Source organism: Haliotis rufescens, unplaced genomic scaffold, assembly GCF_023055435.1.
Source record: "Haliotis rufescens isolate VD_foot unplaced genomic scaffold, xgHalRufe1.0.p SCAF_1, whole genome shotgun sequence".
NCBI classification, from domain to species: Eukaryota; Metazoa; Mollusca; class Gastropoda; order Lepetellida; family Haliotidae; genus Haliotis; species Haliotis rufescens.
This window is the reverse complement of record NW_025963779.1, coordinates 42,866,382-42,891,498: the sequence shown is the minus strand read 5'-3', so window position 1 is coordinate 42,891,498 and position 25,117 is coordinate 42,866,382. Positions and strand designations below refer to the sequence as shown.

At 41.6% G+C, this 25,117-nt stretch overlaps 1 protein-coding gene across 2 annotated transcripts in view; it reads left to right on the top strand.

The window, feature by feature from the left end:
* The window catches only part of LOC124115358 (protein odd-skipped-related 2-like), an 80,322-nt gene that overhangs the window by 54,324 nt on the left and 881 nt on the right, over positions 1 to 25,117 (top strand). For both annotated transcript variants that reach the window (XM_046476304.1, XM_046476305.2), the window contains one exon: positions 24,896 to 24,995. In XM_046476304.1, coding sequence (XP_046332260.1) covers positions 24,896 to 24,995 — 100 coding nt within the window. The remainder of the gene's footprint in view (positions 1 to 24,895; positions 24,996 to 25,117) is intronic.

Sequence of the window (25,117 nt, the reverse complement as noted above, 5' to 3'; positions counted from 1 at the left end):
TCAGTGGGTAAACAATGTATGCTTCTTAAAGAACATTCAACTGTTGACTCATTACATACAGAATTGCACATTTACTAGTGGTTACTTTACAGACAGCTGCCGGGGGGATATGTCATCTTTCTGATGACTCTTGTTAGGAAGTACTTGTGAACCAATGTAGACCCGTTGACAGACCGATTTGCAAATATTCCCAAACAGTAGAAATGCACTTTTACTGGCATTTTATTACAAATACCATCTCTTGGCATATGTGTATATATCAATCAGTAGACATTGCAGTCTGTCAGGGGAGCTGCTCAGCAACGTAGTATCGTCTGCTAATAGGATTCCGGGTGTATTACCCCATGGAAGACACAAGTCACGCCTGAATCATCAAGTGAATACAACAAGTCATTAATATAAAGAGTAAAAAGCCATACTGATAAAACGCAACCTTGACCAACACCTTGCTTAACATGAACACATTTGAGTTTAAACCCCCAATGCTTACACATAACTGCATTGAGGTACATATTGTACGTAAAAGTCGCCATAATTTTCCAGTTTGAAAAAAAAGACAATTAAGCCAGACTCTGTCAAAAGCTTTTTCGTCGAGAAAAGCGCAATGAACTGGAGACTGTCTTTTATTATAATTATCTGTGCTTTCTATTAATGTAAAAAGGGCAGTTTCTGCCCCAGCCCCTCTCCTAAATCCAAATTGAAAGGGGTGGGGGGAAACCTTTAACTTTGTTTGCCCACTCTTCAATTTTATTCAACAGGAGTCTTCCAAACAGTTTACTTAATACAGGAGTCTCGTCAAACTGAGCACATCTTAAAAAGTTTTCAGTGCCATATCGGTATATCAAAAAGTCTACGTCATTAGCTTTACGCCAGTTAAGATCTTCACTGCCATAGTGGCGTGGTGTTTATGGATCTCTATAGCTTATTAGCATATTAAAGAAGTTGTTAGCCATTTTATGATATGTCTCCTTTTTACATGTGATTTTGTAGGAAAATATGAGTACCGTACCATCTCATTTATATGACCATTGGCTACTACATGATCTTCTGCGATGGTGTAAAAAGAATATGTGATCCTGAAAAACATTAAACGTCTTTAGTATGACTTCCGGTGATTATATTTATTTGGTTTGGCGGAGCATTGTTTTATTGGACCCTAGTTACTTTATTATGATTGGGACTCTTTGTCTTAGCACGGTAGCCGTGACGCTGACAAAGAGCAGCATTTACTTAATGAGAAGAGGTCATATCATGGAAGATACGTTTCAGGGAGAGGGTGCTAGATAATGTTTTACCTGTGACAAGTTATGAAGGAAATCAGTACAAGCGTGTCCTGTTCACAGATATAGTCTTAATCTGTTAATAAGACGCCATGAATCCACAAACCACATTGGGTATCTAATAACATGTATATATAGTTTAATGAATATATTACTTTTCTTTCGCCTTTGTAGGATCGAATAATACAATAATAAGCACAGGTCGTGCGCACAACTTTATGCAACTGCTGTGCCCATTGCTGCTTGTTTTTTGTTTTTGTCGTTGTTGTTTTTTCTGCGCTATGGACCAATCCATTTGGAACCTGCATGCTTTCACCAGTGTTGTATTTGCCTTGTGTAGCCGGGTGGTGGTGCTAACTCTGAATGAGTTATAGCCACATAAGTACCACCCACTTATAACCCCCTAGTATTCATTCTATACATATATACATACATATATACATGTTCATCTATTATCACCATCACTTCATTCTGTGTTCATTATATGTTCATTATATGTTGTCCTTGTCTGCAGTTGAATGTCAGCCAACTAACACCAACCCTGATACCCTTTTGCAACCTCTGTAATTTCTCCAGCTTCACCTGGACTTCCCCCTATATATTTTTAGATTTGTCCACCACTTCATGTGACTGAAGCATCTTGACTTCCTTTTAATACCTGTCAGATGCTACCTTTCTTCTGATTGTCCCTTTGGTCCACTTCTTTAAACTTCCTTTCTCACCTGCCCTCCTCATGCATACTGCATGAACTCTTTATGGAGGGAGGTCTCTTCTTTACAGGTGAGAAACATTTCAATATTCTTATCTCTTTCCATCCTGCTTTGGAAACAAATATATTCATAGAAAGGGTACCACAGCTTTTCATTAAAGTAAAATATATTTAATTGCATTATTATTTAATTTGTTATATCTAAATATTTGCCAGCTCACACATTTTGTGTTACATTAATTGAGCACATGGTCTTCAACCATGTGCTTCAACCATGTGCTCCCAACATATCCTTATAAATTAATCTGTTTCCTTTTTGGCTTAAATTAAATTATAACAATTCTGCATGAACTCTTTATTGAGGGAGGACTCTTCTTTACAGCTTCCCTCCCACCATCTACTACAAAGAAATAAATATCATCATCATCCAAGAACTGCCTCATGTTTTGACTAGCAGCCCAGTGGCTGGACACATCACACCACATCCGGCTACAAAATGGCGCCCAACTAGGGGCCGCTAGTTTCATCAGCATCATCACTTGTACAGTGAGAAGAGGCAGTTCATCATTCATCAGATGGAATTGAATATACAAGAATTCATGCAGTTTCAAAGGACATCTTATACACTTTCGTGGATGAATAGTTCATTCATCATACTGTTTCATGAAGTGTATGGACCTTTCAACTTTTGATTTTTGTGTTTCACAAGTTCAGGACATATACATTTGACTTTTGAGCCTGAATATTGACATTATTTGTGATTCACATTTCAATATCATCCTGCAATATCACACTGCAATACCATCCTGTGATATATATTATATGTTTATCATGTTTACATTTGTTTGAAATTTATAATCATATGGACTTTTACAGAGTATTGATTGTAGTACAAATTCTATTTCTACCACATTTCTATGTCTACAGTGTTTATTTAAACTATATATATATATAGTATAGATTCATTTTCATCTCACTGACAAGTTATTCTGAAAAATTAATTGGAGTTCATATCTATTCAAAATTTCACCACTGATCAAAATTTCAGGTTAATATTAAGTGTAGCTGGTAATTATTTGACTTTGATTCCAAATTTATATTTGAAATTATTTAACATTTAACTTAAACAGTTCAATTTCAAAATCCAAAGTATTTTTTTTTTTACATGATATATTTTCTGTCAATACTTTTGATATTTGCATTGATACCCTTCTTACTTTACCTGTGCCAGACTCTATCCTCAGTACTTCTTTTTCCATGCTGTTCCTGCTGTCTTTCCTTCCGTGTGGACATATCTCTCTTCAGCAAACCACTAACATGTTTACCATAAGTATTTTGTCTTGTCTTGTGTTGTTTCTTCATTTCATCATATACCATATCCCATTATAGGCTTCATCACTATCATCAGTCATATTAGATCTTCTGTTTGAAATATTTGAACACCATCAGTGATTATGTCCTCAGTATTTCCCTCAATTGCATATCTATTATCTCAAGTAACAGTATATCTGTGATGTGAGATATTTGTATAGTTTCCCCTCATATGTAAGTTACATATGTGACAGTGGAGTTCAGTCAGTATCTACTGTTACATTTACTTTCTGTATGTACAACTCAGTTGTTGCTGCATCTTGTCTTATTTCCAGTGGTTGTCTGGTCTGTAGTACTTGCAGTTACTGCTTGTATCTGGGATGACTTTGTAGTTGTTGCCAGGTGAGTCTCACACCGTAGCCTTTGCTTGCTGGATTATTTCATTTCCATTGGTATCATCTGGCTAGTGTTTCATTTTATCTGACCTCAGTACATGCATAAGTTGTCCTTCAGGTGACCACATCCTGATTGTTGTTCGGCTACTTGCATTGCTATTGAACTTTGCTGCTTACCTGGGATAGTGGTTAGTTCCCCTCAGTTGTAATTCTACCCATATCACACCATAGTCCATCTTGTATCCTTGCTTTTGTAGGAGCCCTGCACTTGGTTTCCTAATACTTAGGAGTTTTTGCACTTTGCGATCGCCTCGGTTCATAATATTGTTGTTGGGTCCCAATGTATAGGATCCTTGTTGCCTTTTTGGAGGTTTGTCATACTTGTATTATCATACACATCATGGCTCAGTCGGACAGTGATGTTAGATCACAGGTTGATCAGGTTGTGGATTTCATCCATCAGCTTGATCCCTTAGTCCGTACTAGTTTACTCTCCTGTCTAGCAGATGACGCTAATCCACATCCACCTCAGACCACTTATGTAGCTGATGTTGGGTCTGGAGATACGTTGTTTCGGCCGCATGTGCCTCCACCTCCTGTGGATAGCCAAAGCGTTGTTCCCCAACCCTATACACCTGGGCTACCGTGACTGCTAACACATTCACCTCTGGGGACTCCTTTGTTGCCTGATGTATGGTCACCCATGGAGCCTTCCCAGCGGACAATACCCCCACAAGACCCTAGCCCTAGGATAGAATTGCCAAAATCTTTGCCTAGGCCCTACGGGTCACTCTTTAGCTATAATCAACCCCAGGGTTCATCAACCCCTTACTCACAGCAGTCGCGTGTCATTACACGTCCGACTGGGGCACCAAATGAGGCTTGGCCCAACAGACATGTACCCGTGCCCATTCTATACCCTGGATACACTCCAACTGCTCAGCCTAGTCAGTTCCTGGCAACTCCGCATTCCACTATGCCCATATCACACACCTCGTACATGCCAATAATCAATGCACCAAGTCCCCGGTTGTCAACATTTTCAGGGGATAGGGCAAAGGGTGATGTGTAATATAGTCTGTGGCGCCTTGAAATATTGGGGTGTCGATGTGAAAATGCTCACTCTGAGACTGCCATATTCAATGCCATGCGGAGAGCAGCCAAGGGTTCTGCTGCAGATCTTCTCAGTGGCTTCCCTGCTGAGGCAACCCTTGATTCTGCATTAGAGCAGTTGGACATTGTCTTTGGCAATGTGATGCCTGGCGAGACCCTCATGGAGCGCTTTTACACAGTTCGCCAGGAAATAAACGAGTCTGCTGCAGCTTGGAGTTGTAGACTTCGTGACTTGATCTCAAAGATCGAAGTCTCAGGAATGCTCCCACCAAATGCTGCCATGACCTTGCTTCGAAGCCGTTTCTGGATGGGGCTTTGAAGCAGGCAACTCATCATCACTTTGACTCTGGTCTCGAGTACAGCCAACTGCTGCTTGCTGTACGTCGGGTGGAGGAAGAACTGCTTACCCCTAAGGAGGCACATCAGTGTCCCGTTACCACTCCTGTACCATGTGTTCGGGAGATGGAGGATGTGCTCTCTAGGCTTAAAGACCCACCAGGAGTCAAGGCCAAGCTCCCTTCAAAGGTGCCCAGACAAATAAACCTTTAGTGAAGCAGGTCGGTGATAAACCCCCTCTACAACAATCATCAGTTTTCTGTTTTGATTGTGGAAGGCCAGGGCTCAAAAGGGGTCACCAGCATTGCCCTGCTTTAAACTTCTAAGAGTCCCAGTTATGGAGCGGTCTGAGGACTCTAACCAAAGCGTTCAACGTAAGGTGCCTTTCAATTTAGTTGGGCACCCAAACATCGCGCATGTGAAGGTAGAGGAGCATGCCTGTGAAGTTTTGATAGATACTGGTTCAATGGTCACCACTATCTCTGAAAACTTCTACAGAGCTTACCTCCCTCACTTGCCACTCCACCAAATCAGCTCATTACTAGAGGTGCATGGAGATGGGGGAGCCAAGCTATCCTATTTGGGGTATGACTTCACCTCTAAGGTACCTCTTATCCTGGGGACCAATGTCCTGCGTGCTGCTTGTGAAAGCAACCCTGGTGACAGGGTATCTAGGAGTTCTTCTCCTTGGACCATGGCTATTCAGTGGCTCAGTAGGCGTTGGAATGACCTGAACCGAACTGAGAATGTGCGGACAACTAAATCTATAACCATACCCCCTTCTTGCAACCAGATTATAACAGGTATTTGCAGTGGTAGTGCTCCACAGATTGGTATGGAGTTTTGTGCCACACAGTCCGTTCTTCCTGGTTCACTTACCCTCGTTACTGGCGTTGTTGGGTTTCAGTCTACCCACTCAACTACACGGGTCAAGTTTGAGGTCGCTAACCCGTCCACCAAGGCTGTTACAATTCCAGCCAAAACAGTACTTTGTCATTTGGAACAAGTTGCTGTGTTGGACGGCTTATCCCCTGAGGATGGGTGTCAGTAATACTGGCTCTGTACCTACCAAACTACCCAAAGAGTTATTTGAACTGGACTCTCTGGGTGATAATCACACTCCAGATGAAATAACTCAATTGCGCTCTCTACTGAATGAGTTCGACGATGTGTTTAGCAAGTCTGATATGGACATGGGACATACTGACTTGGTCACCCATCAAATAGAACTCACAGATGAGACTCCATTTAAGGAAAGACATAGACATATTCCGCCCTCTATGTATCAAGAGGTCAAGGACCATATAAAGCAGATGTTAGATGCTAAAGTTATCCGTCCATCTGCTAGTCCATATGCCTCGCCTGTTGTCCTGGTTCGCAAAAATGACTCGAGTCTGCGCTTCTGTATTGACTATAGAAAATTGAACAGTCGCACAATTCGAGATTCATACGCTCTACCAAGGATAGAGGAAACTCTTGATGCTTTACATGGGGCAAAATACTTCTCTTGTCTTGACCTTAAGAGTGGATATTGGCAAGTCGAAGTGGATGAGGAGCACAAGGCCCGTACTGCCTTTACTGTTGGCCCACTTGGGTTTTACGAGTGTAACTCTATGCTCTTTGGACTGACAAATGCTCCCGCTACTTTCCAACGCCTGATGGAGAGGTGTATGGGCGACATTCATCTTCTCCAATGCCTCATTTATCTCGATGACATCATTGTGTTTTCTAAGACCTTTGATGAGCATTTTGAGAGATTACGAGCAATCTTTCAAAGATTGCGCAAGAACGGCTCAAGCTAAAGCCGTCAAAATGCCAACTCTTGCAGACCTCCGTTAAGTACCTTGGTCATGTCATCTCCAAGGAGGGTATAAAAACAGACCCTGAGAAGATTGAAGTTTTGAAGACCTGGCCAATTCCACGTAATGTCGAAGATGTTTGTCGTCTTCTTGGATTCTCCGGCTACTTTAGACGTTTTGTTCCAGACTACGCTAAAGTTGCCAAGCCACTAACCAGTTTGCTTGCTGGACATGGCGGGAGATCCAAGCGCAAGATCAAGTCAAACCAACCATTTGTATGGGGGGATGCTCAACAGTCAGCTTTCAGTGAGCTTATTAGCAGGCTTTCTTGTGCTCCCGTTTTGGCTTTTGCTGATTTCACTCTGCCCTTTGAATTGCACATCGATGCAAGTGGGGATGGCTTGGGTGCAGTACTGTACCAATCCCAAGACAATCAAAGGCGAGTGATTGCCTATGCAAGTCGCAGTCTCAGCAAAGCCGAGCGCAATTACCCTGCTCATAAGTTAGAGTTTTTGGCTCTAAAATGGGCTGTCACCAAGAAGTTTCATGATTACTTGTATGGCAACTCATTCACTGTAAAGACTGACAATAATCCCCTCACGTATGTCCTAACTTCTGCTAAGTTGGATGCAACTGGGCATCGCTGGCTCGCAGAACTTGCTACTTATGACTTCTCCCTTGAGTATGTTCCAGGTGCAAGGGGGGCGGTCGGGTAGCCTAGTGGTTAAAGCGTTCGCTCGTCACGCCAAAGACCCGGGTTCGATTCCCGACATGGGTACAATTTGTGAAGCCCATTTCTGGTGTCCCCCGCCGTGATATTGCTGGAATATTGCTAAAAGCGGCGTAAAACCATACTCACTCACTCACTCCAGGTGCAAGGAATGTTGATGCAGATGCTTTGTCCAGGTTGCCGCGTGAGTCCATGGACATTCAAAGTGTGTCTGCTCTCTGTAATGGGCAACTCATCTCATCATGTGCCGTGGAGACACTCTCCCTCAATCAGGAGGTGATGAATTGTATGTTGGCGGTCGATGGTATGGAACCTTCTGACGTTGTCGCTAGCCAACGGATGAGAACATATCAGCAAGCTGATTCCTCAATCTGTTCGATTTTGGACCTCATCCGTAATGATACGCGTCCAACCAAGGAGGCTCTCAAATCCATGGACCGGGACACTGCATCCATTCTCAGGCAGTGGGACTCACTCACTGTCAAAGATGGCCTTCTCCACAGGCACCTTACTATCAATTGATTGTTCCTCAGTCTAAAAGAGATGAGGTCATTACCCATCTACATGACGGCATGGGACATCTTGGTAGGGACAGGACCGTGGCTCTTCTCCGGACACGGTTTTACGCGCCGGGAATGATCACGGATGTGGAGAAAAGGATTCGCTGCTGCCAGAGGTGTATACTTCGTAAAGCTCCTAACCAAACTGAGCGTGCACCATTAGTTAGCATCCAAACCACTCAACCTATGGAGCCCTCCTCTGGTGGTTATGAGAATATCCTGGTCATTACGGACCATTTCACCAAATATGCTGTTGCCATTCCCACTCGCAACCAAACGGCACATACTACAGCCAAAGTACTGTTTGATCACTTCATTGCTCACTATGGCATTCCAGAGAAGTTGCACTCTGATCAAGGCCAGAACTTTGAGAGTGATATCATCAAACAGCTGTGCAGCATATTGGGTATTCTCAAAACGCGGACCACTCCGTATCATCCAATGGGTAATGGTTTATGTGAGCGGTTTAATCGGACGCTCTTAGGGATGCTCGGCACTCTGGAGGAGCAGCAAAAGGCAAAGTGGAAAGATCACCTTTCTCACTTAGTTCATGCCTATAACTGTTCCCTCCATGAGTCAACGGGGTTCACTCCCTACTTCCTCATTGTTGGCAGACAACCTAGGCTGCCTGTCGAACAGGAAGAGTATCAATATTCTATCTCGTTCAGTTGCACAAACGTGACTAAACTTCAATGGTTCCAGTATCAAATTTTACATCATATATTATATATATAATAAAATGGGATACATATACAGTAATAAATTGTTTCATAGGCATTACTTAGAAGTTGACGGATGACAAGGTAGACACAATTTTATGGATAACAACTTCTCTAATACTGTAGAAAGCTTTTTATAGTATTAAAGAAGTTGTTATGCATAAAATTGTGTCTACCTTGTAGACAGTACTGTTCGCAGCTACTGTTCTAATGAAACAGTTAATGTTAAACATATATTTTGGGAATGCAACAAAGTGAGCTCCATCTGGCGTGACATGGAAATTTGGATATCGCACAAAATGCAAAGCCCGGTAACAATATCCAAAGAAAATGCTCTTTTTGGTTATTTATCGAAAAATAACAATCCTTTAAACCTATCCACCAACATTTCAATTTACACAGGAGCTCACTGAATTTTATAAGTTAACAAAGTACACTTCCATCACTAATTGTAATAGAGATTACTTTTATAAGCTGTGGTCAAGCTGTAATGCTTTATTTCTTTGAATATATTGTTATGCAAAATTGTGTAAATGCTCTAAAAAAATAAAAAAATTATTAAAACAAAACACATTCCTTATCAAACCAAGGTTGCTTAAGAGCAAAACTAAATTTACTTATTTTCAAACAATCTGCAGAACACATTATATAACACTATAAATAACTGTACTGCTTCATCCAGTGAATAGATAATTCAGTACACTTAGCCTGGATACAGAGTCGACTGAGAGTAACAAGTCTTTAAACATAGCTGCCCTGTCCTCGCTCCACACATAAAGGTAACTGTCACCTGGTCCACGTGCATCATGGTCACAAGGGATGGGTGTGATGTGGTCACCTGAGTGAACAGTACAAGTGAGTGGCCTGGGAACAATGTGAAGTCACCTATCCCGATGTCAGTACCACAGCGACCATTAAATAGGAACCAACTCAAAGCAGTGCAAACATTAAGTAATGTTTTCCCATACTTGTTCACCACGATCACAGGAGGACGGTTTAACATTCACACTGTCACATAATTCTGAAAAATCTTGTATTCCAAGTTGATGGGCAACATCATCATCAACCACTTCTGGCAATGATCCTGTTCACCCATTTAAATAGCCACCAAGTAGGATGTAAAGATCACCAAACTTTTGTTTTAAATCTCGCAGTGTTTCAAGCAATATCTAACAATAGTTATCATTGTGTATAATTCTAAGAATACTACCTCTATTACATCATAGCCATAAATTCCTGTTTATGCTGAGAACCACACTACAAATTTTTAATAAATTTTTCACTGCCAACATATTTAATAGTTGTGAGGGAAACCCTATCCCTCGCCAGAGACGCCATTGCGCATGCGCAAGGATTGAATCACCTCACTTCTTTCAACCCATGATCCTCATCAACTAGATGCAGATATTTGGGGAGGTGGGAGGGATTAATTACTGATGTAATAGAGGTAGTATTCTTAGAATTATACACAAAGATAACTATTGTTAGATAATTCTTGTGAATACCCTACCTCTATTACATCATAGCCAGTATACACTAGAGGGACCGGTGGGATCTGGTATCTAGCATCCCTTAGATATTTGGCTTTGTGAAGTGGGAAAACAAGGATTGTATACAAAAGGGACCAGACGGAATATGTCTAATAACCTACTTTGGAGGCTAGACATAGAGAAAAAACGTCATATTATGGATATAATATACACATATTTAGCCACAAATGTGATACTTAGACATATTATGATGTCACTTCCGGTGATGACATCACCTGTGACGTCACTTCCGGTTGTCTTTTAATGACCTCGTTTGCGTTATATGTCTTCTATGATCTCATATCACCTTTTGACGTAGTTTTCCGTTATGCTCTTTTGGATAGTGATATTTAATGTATGTTTGACGTTAGTCCGGTCGTGAGGTCTTCCATGACGTCACTTCCAGTGGTAGTACATCATACATACTAGATTATCATGTAGAAACCGTATATATCACTTATATCCTTTCGATCTATGATTTCAGTGTTGCCACTTGTGTACAAAGGTCAACTTACCCTGAGTTCATGAGGTATTCTGAAATCTTCACACACACACACACACACACACACACACACCCCTCTTTCCCCCATTCCCGAGAAGAGGGGGGAACAAGGTTACTTGGAGACTATCACCTGGGCTGCCACCAAGGGTCCCAGTGTGTATAGTCCATGCAGATCGGTCTGTATGTTTGAGAACGTGCTATGGGACTTCCACTGGTAGCTAGCTACGACTTGTTCAATGGATACTGTATTCCATGTGGCTAGACTTGTTGCAAGGGCTCTGATCTCGTGAGGCCTGCAGTTTCCCCAAGTTGGCATGGAGACTTGTGCCAGTTTATAGCTATCTGCGATAACCGATCTGAGCCATCCCGCTACATTACCCTTGGTTATGTCCTTTTCTGACGAGGGTTTGCAAGAGATAAAAAGGTGTTTTCTCTGCTTTCTGTGGGGTTGAGTTGCTGTAATGAAGTATCTCAAGGCTCTTATGGGACAAAGTAATCTGTCTGGATAGTCCACACTTTTACTTAAGGCTGGTATTGTATATTGCCTGTGTCCGAGTGGGCCGAAGGTTGACGACTGGTTTTTGGCAATAGAATCTGAAAGTGATCTGAACAACACTGATTTCCATTCTTGGGTATGAGTTACAGTGGAAATGTCAATAGCGTGTAATTCTGATAAACGAGCTGCAGTGGCCATGGCTAGGAGAAAGGCAGTGTTCCTGGAAACTAATAGTAATGTCGCACTACTCATGGGTTCATAAGGTGGTTTCATCAATGCTGACAATACTATTGATAGATCCCATTTTGGAAATACACGTGGTGTTTTAATATCTTCCAGTGCAAAAGACTTCATGAGTCGATTCAGTACTGGGTGTGTACCTATAGATAGGCTATCGTGTTGTAACACTGATGCCAGGGCAGATCTATAGCCTTCGATAGTGCCATGTCGTAATCTCTTGTCGTTTCTGAGATAGAGCAAGAATTCAGCATCGATAGGTATCGTTATCTCCATGCCTAAATAATTTCTTATTCTCCACTCGACGAACTTGTCCCATCTGTTATTGTATAGGGCAGATGATGCTGGTCGCCATGAGCTTGCCACTCTTCATACAGCTGATTTAGAGTAACCGGCGGCTTGCATCTTATTCAAGATAACTTCCACGCGTGAAGGTGGAGATTGTCGAGGCGGCCGTAAAACATGTCCGTTTTCGGTTATCTCAGTAAATCGTGACGTACCGGGAGTTTCAGAGGTTCTTCCACTAGGAGGTGTAGTAACCTTGGAAACCAAGTCCTGTTTGGCCAAACATTCCCTCCCAGTTCATAGATAGAGCATCTACCTGGAGAGCTAGCGGGTCTCGTACAGGGCTGACGTAGACTGGTAGTTTGTTGTTGAGACATGTGGCGAATAGATCTAGGTTTGGAGTTTCCCATAGGAAGGTTATCCACTTGAATATTTTGGGATGTAGTGACCATTCCATGGGTACTATCTTGTTTTTCCGGGATAGGTAATCTGCTAGAATATTTAACTTGCCTGGTATATGTCTTGCTTCGATCCTGCAACTCACTGAGGCAAATAAATGTGTAGCGTCCTTCAATAAAGGCTGAGACTTTGTGCCACCTGGTGCTGTATGTAAGCAACCACGGTCGAGTTGTTTGTAGCAATCTTTACTGACGAGTCGTGCAGACAATCTTGCTTCTGAGATTCGAACTTGCGGGGGTTGGATTAAGGCTTCCAGCTCTAGATTTTGGTGGTATTCATCCAATTTTGCAGGGGACGTAACTGTAGTCTGCCTCTGTTAGATCTTGGATAGAGGTGAGCGTGCTGAGGCAAGACATCCACCAGCGTCTTGATTTGATGGGCTGATCGAGTGCGCTTGACATCATGTCTTCTACTCTTGAATATCTGTCCTCTGGAGGTGCTACTATGCCTTTGTTGAATAGAAATCTTGCGCCTATGTAGGTGATGTCCTGTGTGCGTACTAATTCTGATTTTTGAGGGTGAACCAGGAAACCTAAGTGTGTTAGTAGTTGAATAAGGCACACTGTATTTAATCTGATTTGCGATTTGTCCTGAAATCGTCTATATATCTGTGTAGCCTTATGAGCTTTATATGGGCGAATCATTCAGCCTTAGATCTCTTTTGAATCTCGTGTTGTGCGACGGATTCTTTTAAATATGAGATTTCATGAGACATTGATTGCATACGTTTGTCAATCATTAAAGACATTGAATTGGTTATTTTTTTCCATGAACTCATTTAAGTTAAAGGGGGAGCGTGGCATAGAGTGGAAATCGGTTGCTTCTTCGAAGCCTAGATTATCCACCTTACCAGTCGCTTCCGGATGTACGTGACTGGTTATATTAAAACCAGAAAGGTACATCGGCTCCTTAACTATATAGGTAGATTGGGATGAGCGACGAGATCTCTTCTCCTCAGAAGGCGAGAAGGCGTCCCCACACGACACTCGCTTGTTACCCATGTGATTATCTTTAGGTTTCACAATGAACTTAATCACTTTCTTACATGAAGCAGATGAATATTTTGCTGACGCTCTAGTGTTCATCTTATAATCAGGGTCATTGTGCCATGCCTTAGAAAGTTTTTCAAATTTCTCCTTAGACAAAGGCTCCGATAGCTGCACCTTGATTTTTGCGTGCAATTGCTTTTCTTGCATGATAGGCATCTAGGGTAAGGGTCACCAGGGATCTGATGTTGCCCACAACCTGAACAGACAGGCGTCTGTTTTGGGGACGAAGTCCTCATCCCACAAACTTCAGCCTTCTTATACCCCTGTTCTCTGCTTGTAGAGCTGCTCACTGCTTGAGATGGTCTAGTGTGGCTTGTAAGTGTGGAACAGCAATCATGTGTACAGATGTATGCAACAAAAATATTTCCTTGTTATCATCTGGACACACAGGAAAGAAGTGAGGTGATTCCTGCCTTGCGCATGTGCAGTGGCATCTCTCCCTCACAACTATTAGATATGTTGGCAGTGAAGAGGACGTCTTTTGAAAATTTATTAAAAATTTGTAGTGTGGTTCTCAGCATAAATGTTAATTTTATAATTTTGTTTGTGCAGTGATCAACATATCCTTTCACCTATTATTAACATTGATGTCTACACAACAGATGTATATATTTGTCACCTACATAAGGTATTTCCATTTATTTCCAGTTGTCATTTATCATTCAGAATCGTCTGTGAACGATCACATTTCTTCTCTGTATCAAGTTACTATTTTCTATCCCAGAATGCAATATATTTGGTAGAGTGCGTACAAGAGCCTCAATGTCGTTCAGCTGTTTCCAATGTTTTCTCCGCTGTCATTACGAATCACAGTCATTCAAGGAAATCTACACAATCCTTTGCCATCCTGTTGTGTATGCAGTACAACTGTTTGTTGCTATCGTAACAATGGCTGACAGATGACATTTTAAGCCAGATCGCCATCAACACGAAGGGTTAACCAGGATACGAACTCTGACCTGCATGAAAACAACAATGGCGACGATCGTGGCGAAGCGTCTAGCCCTGTTTCCTCTCACAGAAATGTAACAGAAGCTCTCCTTTTTGACAGCTGCTGATAATCGACAACAGCTGCCAGACATGGGTGTCAATGTGCCCACTTTTTGGTCCAGACGGACATTAAAGGGGCACTGATCTAACGCAATTCCCCGGGACTGGTTGTTGCCTTTGTTATTGTTTTTTCCCAGGGAATACCCGGATGTATAGCAAAAATCTAGACTAGTTCGCGACCTCTGCTGCGCCATTCGTAAGCGCATTAGTCACTTTTATGGGTAGTAATAAGGGCGTATGGTCACATTGATCAACAAAATGAAATACAGTTTTCGAGATAATAAGGAAATGTAGGTATCTTTGTGAGTAGCATCGGTAATGGTGACGAAGTTTTGATAAGTCACTTGCTTGGTAATTTTGCGATTTTCGTTTACACTATTTTGACTTGCAACACAAAGTATATATTTCACCTGAGCATATGCTTTTTTTATAGTGTGTATATTTTTTTACTGTCAAATGTGTAACAAATTTATTAAACGTCTAAATATTCAGTTATTTTACAAAGTGACTGAAAAACATTTCCATCTGTATTATTATGACAACGAATTCCAAACATTTTTGTTTAATGTCATCACCAAGAGACTGAAAATGTAACATTGAAAAGTACATTTCTAAGTTGTTTGGCTTTTAATCCTACATAATAATCTGTTGTGATGTTTGTAGGCCCTTTTGATCGTCTTGATCAATCTGGACAGATTTTTTAGTCAAAATGACTGAAATATTTACACATTTTATAAATTGCCTGAGAGAATCACATTTTACAAATTGACGGTAATATATACACGCTTACAAAGGAAAAGACCTGTGACAACAACGTCTATCGCGCATTGAAGAATTTCCCAACCAAGACGTAGAGAAACAAGAACGAATCGGTTCAAATGAAGGAAAACAAAATGCAGATATAATAATTACAACCTACCAAATTTATGTGTATAAGTTTTAGGCAGCTTCCTTGTTCGAGGAATGTAACCGTGAATATCCACACAAAGGAACAATATCCCACTCATCTGCAGCTGTACCAAGAAACTTATTCGATGTCACGTGTCTCAGTAACAATCAAATATTTTAAAAGATATATATCGTTTCGGGATATTATAACCCGTGTTCGTTTCTCAACTGATCGCTTGGATTGTTTCAGGTGTTTTACATAGGTGTCAAGTCTCAATGGTCGGCTGAGAAAGCCCACGTGACAACTATTTTCATAGCGTCCACGGTTCCTAAAAATTCCATTGAGTGAGAGATAACAATGATCAATCAATCAACGTATTATCAGTTAACCCTTTGAACAAAGTATGTTGTTTTTACATCGGCACTTCGCGCCATGATATGAGTGTATTCCCTTTGTTTTAGTAAACCTAGACATGTAAACACTCACTCTTGACATATCCACTGTGCAAGATAACAGTGATTAATCAATCAACGTATTTTCTGTTAATCCTTTGATGACTAGGAACGATCCGTTGATTTACAAAAAAAGTAAATCAACTGATCATTCATCTCTTGCTGGGCTGCCACGTGCAAATTACATAACACACATTTCACCTCACTTCAAACCTGGATTTAGATTGAATAATTACCCCAGACACAATAAATGCCAAATGGGAACCTTTGTCAGGTAATATAAGTGGTGCTTCCACTAATTGTACCTGTAATAAATTCATTAACTGAGCATCAAGTGAATGACGACAAATACACAAGTGTAGGGTTATACCAGAAAACGTGGATGACAACAAGGGAGTAGTAATCGTATTATCGACGCAAGCCGAAATCCGAAAATGCTTTCACTGCATGGATACTGTTTTTAGTATTAAACTATAACCATCTGGGGTATTTCCAAATGACGACATCCGATGAGCTCCTTGTTCTTTTTGTCTGTTTGTTTAGGCTGAAGAAATGAATTAACATGCGCCCTTTGTCGAAATCTTTATAGATCACAGTTAACCAATCAGTGTTCAAAAATGCGTAAAACAAATATTGCCTCCAGCCTCCAAGTTTATTTAGCTGTCCTTGCAGACGGTACCCCAGTCTCTGGTCACGCTCAGTTGCGTTGCGTATCATCCGGGTACTCACGGGGGAAAAACAATAACAAAGGCAACAACCAGTCCGTTAGATCAGTGCCCCTTTAATGCAGTTTAATTGAAATATGAGGGTGATGACAGGCACCAACAGCACGGTCGCCACCACTACGATCCCTCAAACCGCTCCAGTCAGTCAAGATCAAGGCAGTGATGTGCCGCTACAGAGAGACAATTCACAGGACTTTGCTCTGATAATTCTGCTAGTGTTACAGAAAACACAGTGACAGTGTTTCATTACAGGGAGATCGCTGAACTGAGGTCTATCGTCATGAACTTGGGACAACAATTACAACCTCCTACAAGTACATTTACCACCACCAGTGACAACGACAAACCCAGAGAGGAGTCAAAACAAGCCACAGGAGCAAGTAGAGATTTTCCCAGACAGCTAAACAGGGACGTACCCTCGGATTCACGGACGCACATACACACATTTCATCCACTCTTAACTGAGATACAAGGTAATACGTCAATCTAGCCTTGCTTCTTCTGCCAAATCAGGAAATTTAGACACAGTGTCAGATTTTGACAGACTTTCAACTTATGTGATGAACAGCCTTTTTTGAGGAAGGCACCGGATTAGGTGGGATATACCTGATCAGAGACTATGGACAAGGGATGATATCCCCTATGCTAAATTCTCTTCCCAAGACACTGTTGAATTTAGGAACAACCTGTCAGCATGCAAGGCCCCAGATGTTGTCACTTAGCAGTAGAACATGTATCACAAGGGGTTATGTGATTGGACCCTTCGGGACGCCACCATACAGGGTGTATAGAATCAGTCCTCTAGGTGTTGCTGAAGGGAATATTCAAATCAGCACCTCATGACAGCAAGTCAGTCCCTTCTTTACTTATCTGGTACAGCTCAGCCAACAGTTTCCAGTTCCTACCCGCAGGGTACACCTATCCCTCAATTTCCATAATAATCTGATCCCTTTCCACCCCTATGCCCGCAGGGTATCCCTATTCTCGCAGGCCGGCACGGCCCTGGTCTGGCGCAGCCACCAGTTTCCAATTCCATACCCGCCGGGTACTTCCATAATAATCTGATCCCTTTACACCCCTATACCCGCAGGGTATCCCCATTCTCGCAGGCCAGCACGGCCCTGGTCCGGCGCAGCCACCAGTTTTCCAATTCCATACCCACAGGGTACACCTATCCCTCAATTCCATAATAATCTGTTCCCTTTACACCCCTATACCCGTAGGGTATCCCCATTCTCACAGGCTGACATGGCCCTGGTCCAGCGCAGCCACCAGTTTCCAATTCCATACCCGCAGGGTACTTCCATAATAATCTGATCCCTTTACACCCCCATACCCGCAGGGTAGCCCTATTCTCGCAGGCCAGCACGGCCCTGGTCCGGCGCAGCCACCAGTTTCCAATTCCATACCCGCAGGGTATGCCTATCCCTCATTTCCATAATAATCTGCGACCTTTACACCCCTATACCCGCAGGGTATCCCTATTCTCGCAGGCCGGTAGGCCCTGGTCTGGCGCAGCCACCAGTTTCCAATTCCATACCCTCAGGGTACACCTCTCCTTCAATTCCGTAATGATCTGCTCCCTTTCCACCCCTATACCCGCAGTGTATCCCTATTCTCGCAGGCCGGCAGGGCACGGGACCGGCGCAGCCACCAGTTTCCAATTCCATACCCGCAGGGAACACCTATCCTTAAAATTTGCTTGTCGTGTGATCCCCCCGAAGATCCTTTGTGTCCTCCCTTACTGACTATCAACCAAAGTAGCCAACTGCATCATCATATTCAGCTGTCTCAAGACCTTCGAATCGACTTGCGCATGTGGAACCCTTTCCTCTCACAGTGGAATGGCATAGCAGTATTTCATGACGTTGAAGTGACATCCGCCTCACACTTGAACCGATATACTGACGCTGCTGCAACGGTTGGCCATGGTGGATACTTCAACATATTCAATGGGGCCTGGTTTGCAGAGAAATGGCCATTCCTGGAGCACGAATCCAGGGCATTCATGGAGCTGTATCCAATCATGGTTGCTGCTAAACTTTGTGGACATTAGTGGACACAGAGACGAGTGCTATTTCATTGCGACAACCAGGCCACCGTGTTAATTATTAAAGGTCGATCAACAATGCAGGAAGATTATGGCTTTGATGAAAACACTGACTTGTACGGCAGCTAGAATAATTTTGTTCTGTTAGCTCAACATGTGCCCGGAATACAAAACGAACTTGCTGATTCTCTATCTCCGTTCCACATGGTGAATTCCGCAGTGGTGCCGCAGGCAGATGTACTTCTGCAACAGTGCCCACCCAGCTCAGACATCATGTGGCAGCAGCTATCAGTCAGGGTACTAAACGTGCATACACTACAGGCTCCATGTGCTATGTAATTTTTCTGTTGAAATTCAGCATGGTCAGCAACCTGTGAATCCAGTCCATCCTCTCACCATAAGTGAGACTATATACAATATTTCGTAGCCCATTGGTTTTTTTTAGTGCTAAAACTGAAACATGACACTGTGGATTTATCTGGCTGGTATCAAGTTCATGTACCTCCAAGCTGGTATCATGACCCTTTTTGATGATGTATCTTCAGGAGCTGTACACAGACTACAGACTTTATTAGGAGGTTACAAGAAATGCAATCAATATCTACAAAGTAGCGCTTGCCTATTACTCACAGTGTTTTATGTAAACTAGTGGCTCAGTTACAAGTAGGCGTGTTTGGATATTTCAACGATCTGGCTATGCAATGTATGTGCATAACTGCCTATTTTGGATTTCTCCATCGTGGAGAATTTACTTGTGCCTCGTCGTTTGATCCAGATGTACATCTAACAGTGAGTGATGTGCAATTTGAACAGACACAACATAGTGCATCCTAACCTTAAAGCTTCCAAACAGATCCCTTCAAAAGGGTGTGCAACTAGCGTTGTTCGCTACATCTAAGACTGGGTGTCCTACATGACCTGTATGACATGGCTTCAAGTTAGGAAGTTGAACCGAGCAAAATCCAGTGATCCTCTTTCGTGGAATCAACTGCTACTAGAACTGTCTTCTTGTCCCGGCTGAACATTTTCTCTCACCAGGGCAGGCTAGAATCCAGTGCTTATTCTGGACATTCATTCCCCATTGGTGCAGCAACTACAGCTGCTAGTGCAAGTGTGGGAGATCAATGGATTAACATTGGGCAGGTGAAATTCAGACTGTTTCACCAGATACATCAGAACACCAGAAGAGACACTAAGGAAGCCCAACGAGTGACTCTTTCTTCCATTAGAGGCTTGACCAACGTGTGTGTTATGACTTACATTATTCTGCTTCTAATCAAATGCCTCAACCTACATGACTGAACTGTTATTCCTATCGGTGCTACTAACACTCATCAGAGCTTCCTGACACCATTCAATCTAGTTCTGTAACATTACTTGGATGTTATAACTCATTGGATTCAGTATTTAATTCTCATATGTATATATTTAACATTATCATCTTCACTCATCACTCATTTTTATACTTTCTTATCACTTTGGGTGCTGTCAGTTTTTTACCTCGTTTTGGGCTTTGCAAGCCAATCATTCTGTAAACTATCATTATATGGCTTGCGGCCCCCAAAGTATTTTCCTTTTCACTCATACCAGCAGGGTATCACCCTTTCTACATATTTTCATTTTATTCCTTTTAGATCTACCCGCAGGGTTCTAAGTCATTTTCATATATATTTCAAATTCACTTATGCAACCCGCAGGGCTGCCTTTTTATACTACTTACCAGCAGCGTAAGTTACCTTTCCAACACCGAGTCAGCCCCTGAATCTTATGCCAAGTATTGTATATAATAAACATTTGATCGTACTCAATTGTTTTGTTGTCACTGCACAAAATGTTAATTTTATATTTTTGTTTGTGCAGTGATCAACATATCCTTTCACCTATTATTAACATTGATGTCTACACAACAGATGTATATATTTGTCACCTACGTAAGGTTTTTCCATTTATTTCCAGTTGTCATTTATCATTCAGAATCGTCTGTAAACGATCACATTTCTTCTCTGTATCAGGTTACTATTTTCTATCCCAGAATGCAAAATATTTTTCCCCGGGCATGTGCAGTACTACGGATGTGACGTCATTTTGTTTTTCTATATTAACAAGAGCCTCAATGTCATTCAGCTGTTTCCATTGTTCTCTCAGCTGTCATTACGACCCTCCATCCATCCCCATCTCCACCAAGGGGCTGGCTCGGAAGGGTCTTTGCAAGCCAATCATTCTGTAAACTATCATTATATGGCTTGCGGCCGCCAAAGTATTTTCATTTTCACTCATACCCGCAGGGTATCACCCTTTCTACATATTTTCATTTTATCTTTTTAGATCTACCCGCAGGGTTCTAAGTCATTTTCATATATATTTCAAATTTACTTAGGCAACCCGCATAGCTGCCTTTTTATACAACTTACCAGCAGCGTAAGTTACCTGAATCTTATGCCAAGTATTGTATATAATAAACATTTGATCGTACTCAATTGTTTTGTTGTCACTGCACAAAACAGGAATTTATGGCTATGATGTAATAGAGGTAGGGTATTCACAAGAATTATACTAATACATGTCTCATTGACATACCTTGTTGATCCATCGAGATGGATATATACACATGCGACAAGAATCTTTTTCCACACCAAAAAAGTTTTTGTCGAGGATAATATACACAGCAATCTTACCAATAAAATAGCCTTTAATATTTAAAATTATATTTTTCGAGTTTCCATGGCAACAACTTTGACTTAGACTGAAAATGGTGGTAGTCCTCGTTTCCGGAGCAGATCTTGAAAACCGTATGATATTTCTTCACCAAACTTGGCACATTATGTCATCTCGCAGTGTTGAATACATTTCCTTTCTTGTTGGCAAGTTCTGCATTGCTTGTGTGTATGTTCCTCCAAAAGTGTCATGGACGCATTCACTTACTAACTTCATGCAGAAACTTCAGGATCTCTCCAAGCATCATAAATGTGAACATGTCCTAGTTACTGTGATTTCAACTGTGATCTGAGTGAAAAACTGAAACTTGAAGATTTCTTTAATGTGCATGTAGTGGCCATAAAATTTCCATGTCCTGTGATGGGATTTGAACCACGGACCTTCTGATCTGAGGTCGGACACCTTGTCGACATGACCAAAGAGGTTAACCCCGTCAGCAAGCTGACAAGGTAAGGATGTCATCTGTGGGATGACTCCACGCCCTGCTACATGCGGAAAATGACTCCAACTCCTTCACTCTTCAACTCACTGTCTTGGAGTTACACTGGACTTGTGATTTACTGATCATGCCAGTGCTGTAGCATTCCAGACTCCAGTCTACTACTCTCAATGATCTCTAAGTAAAGCAAGAACTCCCTTACTTCTCTGATTATTGTTTAAGTAATAACACAACTCATTACAAATACAACAGTGTAACTGATCTTAAACTTACTCAACTGTATAAACACTGCCTCCTATCCTGTACATATTCTTGTCAACCATACTCTGTACTTCACTTGCTTGATAACAGTGTTAGAACCTACACCTAAACGTCGCTCCTAATTGTAATAAAGAAGTTGTTAATCCATATGTTACATATCCATTACTTCAGATGGCAAAACAACACCAGTAATAACTTTCTTTAGTGCTGCAATCAGGCCATTCACAAAAAGGCTTAGTGAACATAGTTCACATGAGCTAATGCATTGCACACAACCGGACATGTCATATTGGCGGGGGATATGATTATTTCATGCTTGTTATAATAGTCTCTCTTATTGTTGAGTCGCAGGTTCTGTAGTACCTTTCTCTGTGTTTTAGTAAGGTCGTTAACTACCCCACAGCCATTCTCATTCAGTTGTGGATGTAGACCAATCACTTTAATCTTCTTGTCTATTGAGCTAAAGCAAATAATGAATAAGAATAAGCTACACCAATCCTAATGTCCTTGTCTGTAAATAAATCAATGTCATCAACACCAAGGTGCCTTCTCTATAATTCAATAAAGCAAGATATTCTGCATTTGACTGTATTGCTCCAATTTGTCAACACATCTTCATTGTCTTGCACGTTTCTTGTCAGATCTCCATATGAAGTTTGGTCAACTGGAACCGAGTTATTTTCAGTACCATCTATTTGTTCAACAACAGCGTTAAGATCGTAGTATTTGATGCTGGCATATTATGTATGTCAATCTGTATCTTATTCACACACCTGTTTATTATCCTGGTATCCGCTCTAATGTCTCTCTTTCTCTGAACAGCTCACCTTTCATCGTTCGAAGTTTGTGTAAAATCTCATCTTTCCCTGAAATGCCATCTTGGATTTGGGTTTGGCTTGTAGTTCTCGGGTTAAGCTCTATGTCACCTGATAACAACAACTGACAATGTGTGAGAAGCACAACTGAACTCAGACTCGCTTTACTGTAAAGCACTATAAATGTCTCCATGAGTCGATAACTCACCCCTGTGCCTCGGTCCCATCTCGTCCACAGGGTATACACTCAAACATGGCTGATCTCTTGTGTGCATCGTGGGCGGGAGAAAGTCTTATTCTCATTCTCCATGTCTCGATACTAACCCCTATTACTCGCTATGGACTCCCAGGCGTGTTGTAAACCAATATGTGTATACCAGATGTTATTCGGTGCATTTGGTTTTCAGAGAATATAGATTTGGGGAGGACCGAACTGCACCTGCCACGAACTGGAACGGACGTAATGTTTATCTCCTAATTAATACGACCTTGTTTAGATTAAGGTATACTTATCTCATTGAAAGGTTGTATCTCTGTTTAAAACGTGAAATAAAGGTATGTGTGACAGGGAGCAGCTCAGACTGATGGTAAGGGATTGTATAGAAAAAAAAGAAATTGTCCCCATATATTCTTGAAAACGCTAATTATGCTTGACTGTGGAAAAAAACCCAACTTGCCTGCCCTTATATCATGGGTTGGCTCGTTGAGGGGTCCGTTGTATCCCACCTTCGAGTTGTGTAATGCGTTTTGCTCAAATCTGAGCTCCGCTTCCACAAATTGTTTCCTCAATCAGGTACATTACAGGTGTCAGAGACTTCACTCCCGATACACCTCTGATAATGTTATTATTATATGATTTCTTACCTTCTTTTAAGGTCAAGGTCACATGTGGTCACAAAATTTGGAATTGAATCAGGAAAATCTGGGCTTTTTAATGTTATCAAAGACACTAAATAATTAGCAAATACAGTGCAATTTCTCAAAAAGTATTAATGCATTTATCATGTCAAGGTCATCATTCAGATTTTGATATGGTTATATAACTGAAAGTTTCTGAAGCATTGCTACCTTAACAGGCATGGGACTTTATATTTGCATGCATTGGTGCCAGGTCTGGCGAGTATGGAGGGAGAGGAAGCTTTTCGACCCCACATTGTTGCACAGCAGCCTTTGCAAGTTGAGAGGTGTGAGAAGAGTCATTGTAATGATTCCACAGTCTGCATTCCTCACTGCTTTTCTTTGATTGGTTCTCTTAGGCGAAGGATGAGGCAAATCAGCATAGTATCCACTGGTAATCGTCTTTTGACATCTTGAGTAATCCGCAAGGATCACACACTTTGCATCCCAGAATACAGTGGTCATAAATTTCTTCACTAATCTTGAAGACTTGAACTTCTTTGGTGCCGGAGAAGTGGAATGTTGCCAGTCTTAAACATAGCTGCCCAACGTGTAACAGTGGAATAGCTAGGGCACTCATCTCAATATACTTGTGTCATGAATGTCTTGGCGAGTACTTTTCTCAAAAACTTGATGACTGCTCAGTTCTTTTCATTTCTATGTCCATTTGGACCCCTATCATGTTCAACTGGCTGTCACTAGTACACAAATGGCCTCAGACCAAATACACTTGCAATGAACTACTCAAACAATGTACTACATTGACCAGTTCACTTTGTTATGGCCCATAGTTGAAAGTTAGTCAGGCTTAGAACGTTTTGACCAGCCCTAGTATTTACACCATTTTAGTGTTTGTATACATTGCAACCAAGCAAAATCTATTGTAATTCCAATCACATGCAATATCCTATTTTTCCATCCTGGACGTATATGAATCCATATTCCTGCTCAAGATATAAGGGTTTTTACTATGCTTTTGACTTAACTTACATAACTCCTAACATATTCTGGATTTAGGATTTCATTTCTCTTAATACGACTTCCTGGACAATGTTCCAGAGAGAGATTCATGCTTTCAACTGTTGCTTTTCAGGTATATCCACTCCAAAGAGAAACCTTTCAAGTGCATGGAGTGTGGAAAGGGCTTCTGTCAGTCCCGTACACTTGCTGTTCACAAGGCTCTTCATATGCAGGTGAACTATATACAAACTGCAAACCATGTTGCTGCAAATTAATCTTACACGATTCCGCAAAATGGTGGAAAGTTGCAAAGTAGGCATTTATGGTAACAGTTACAATCTGTGGAATGGCAAAT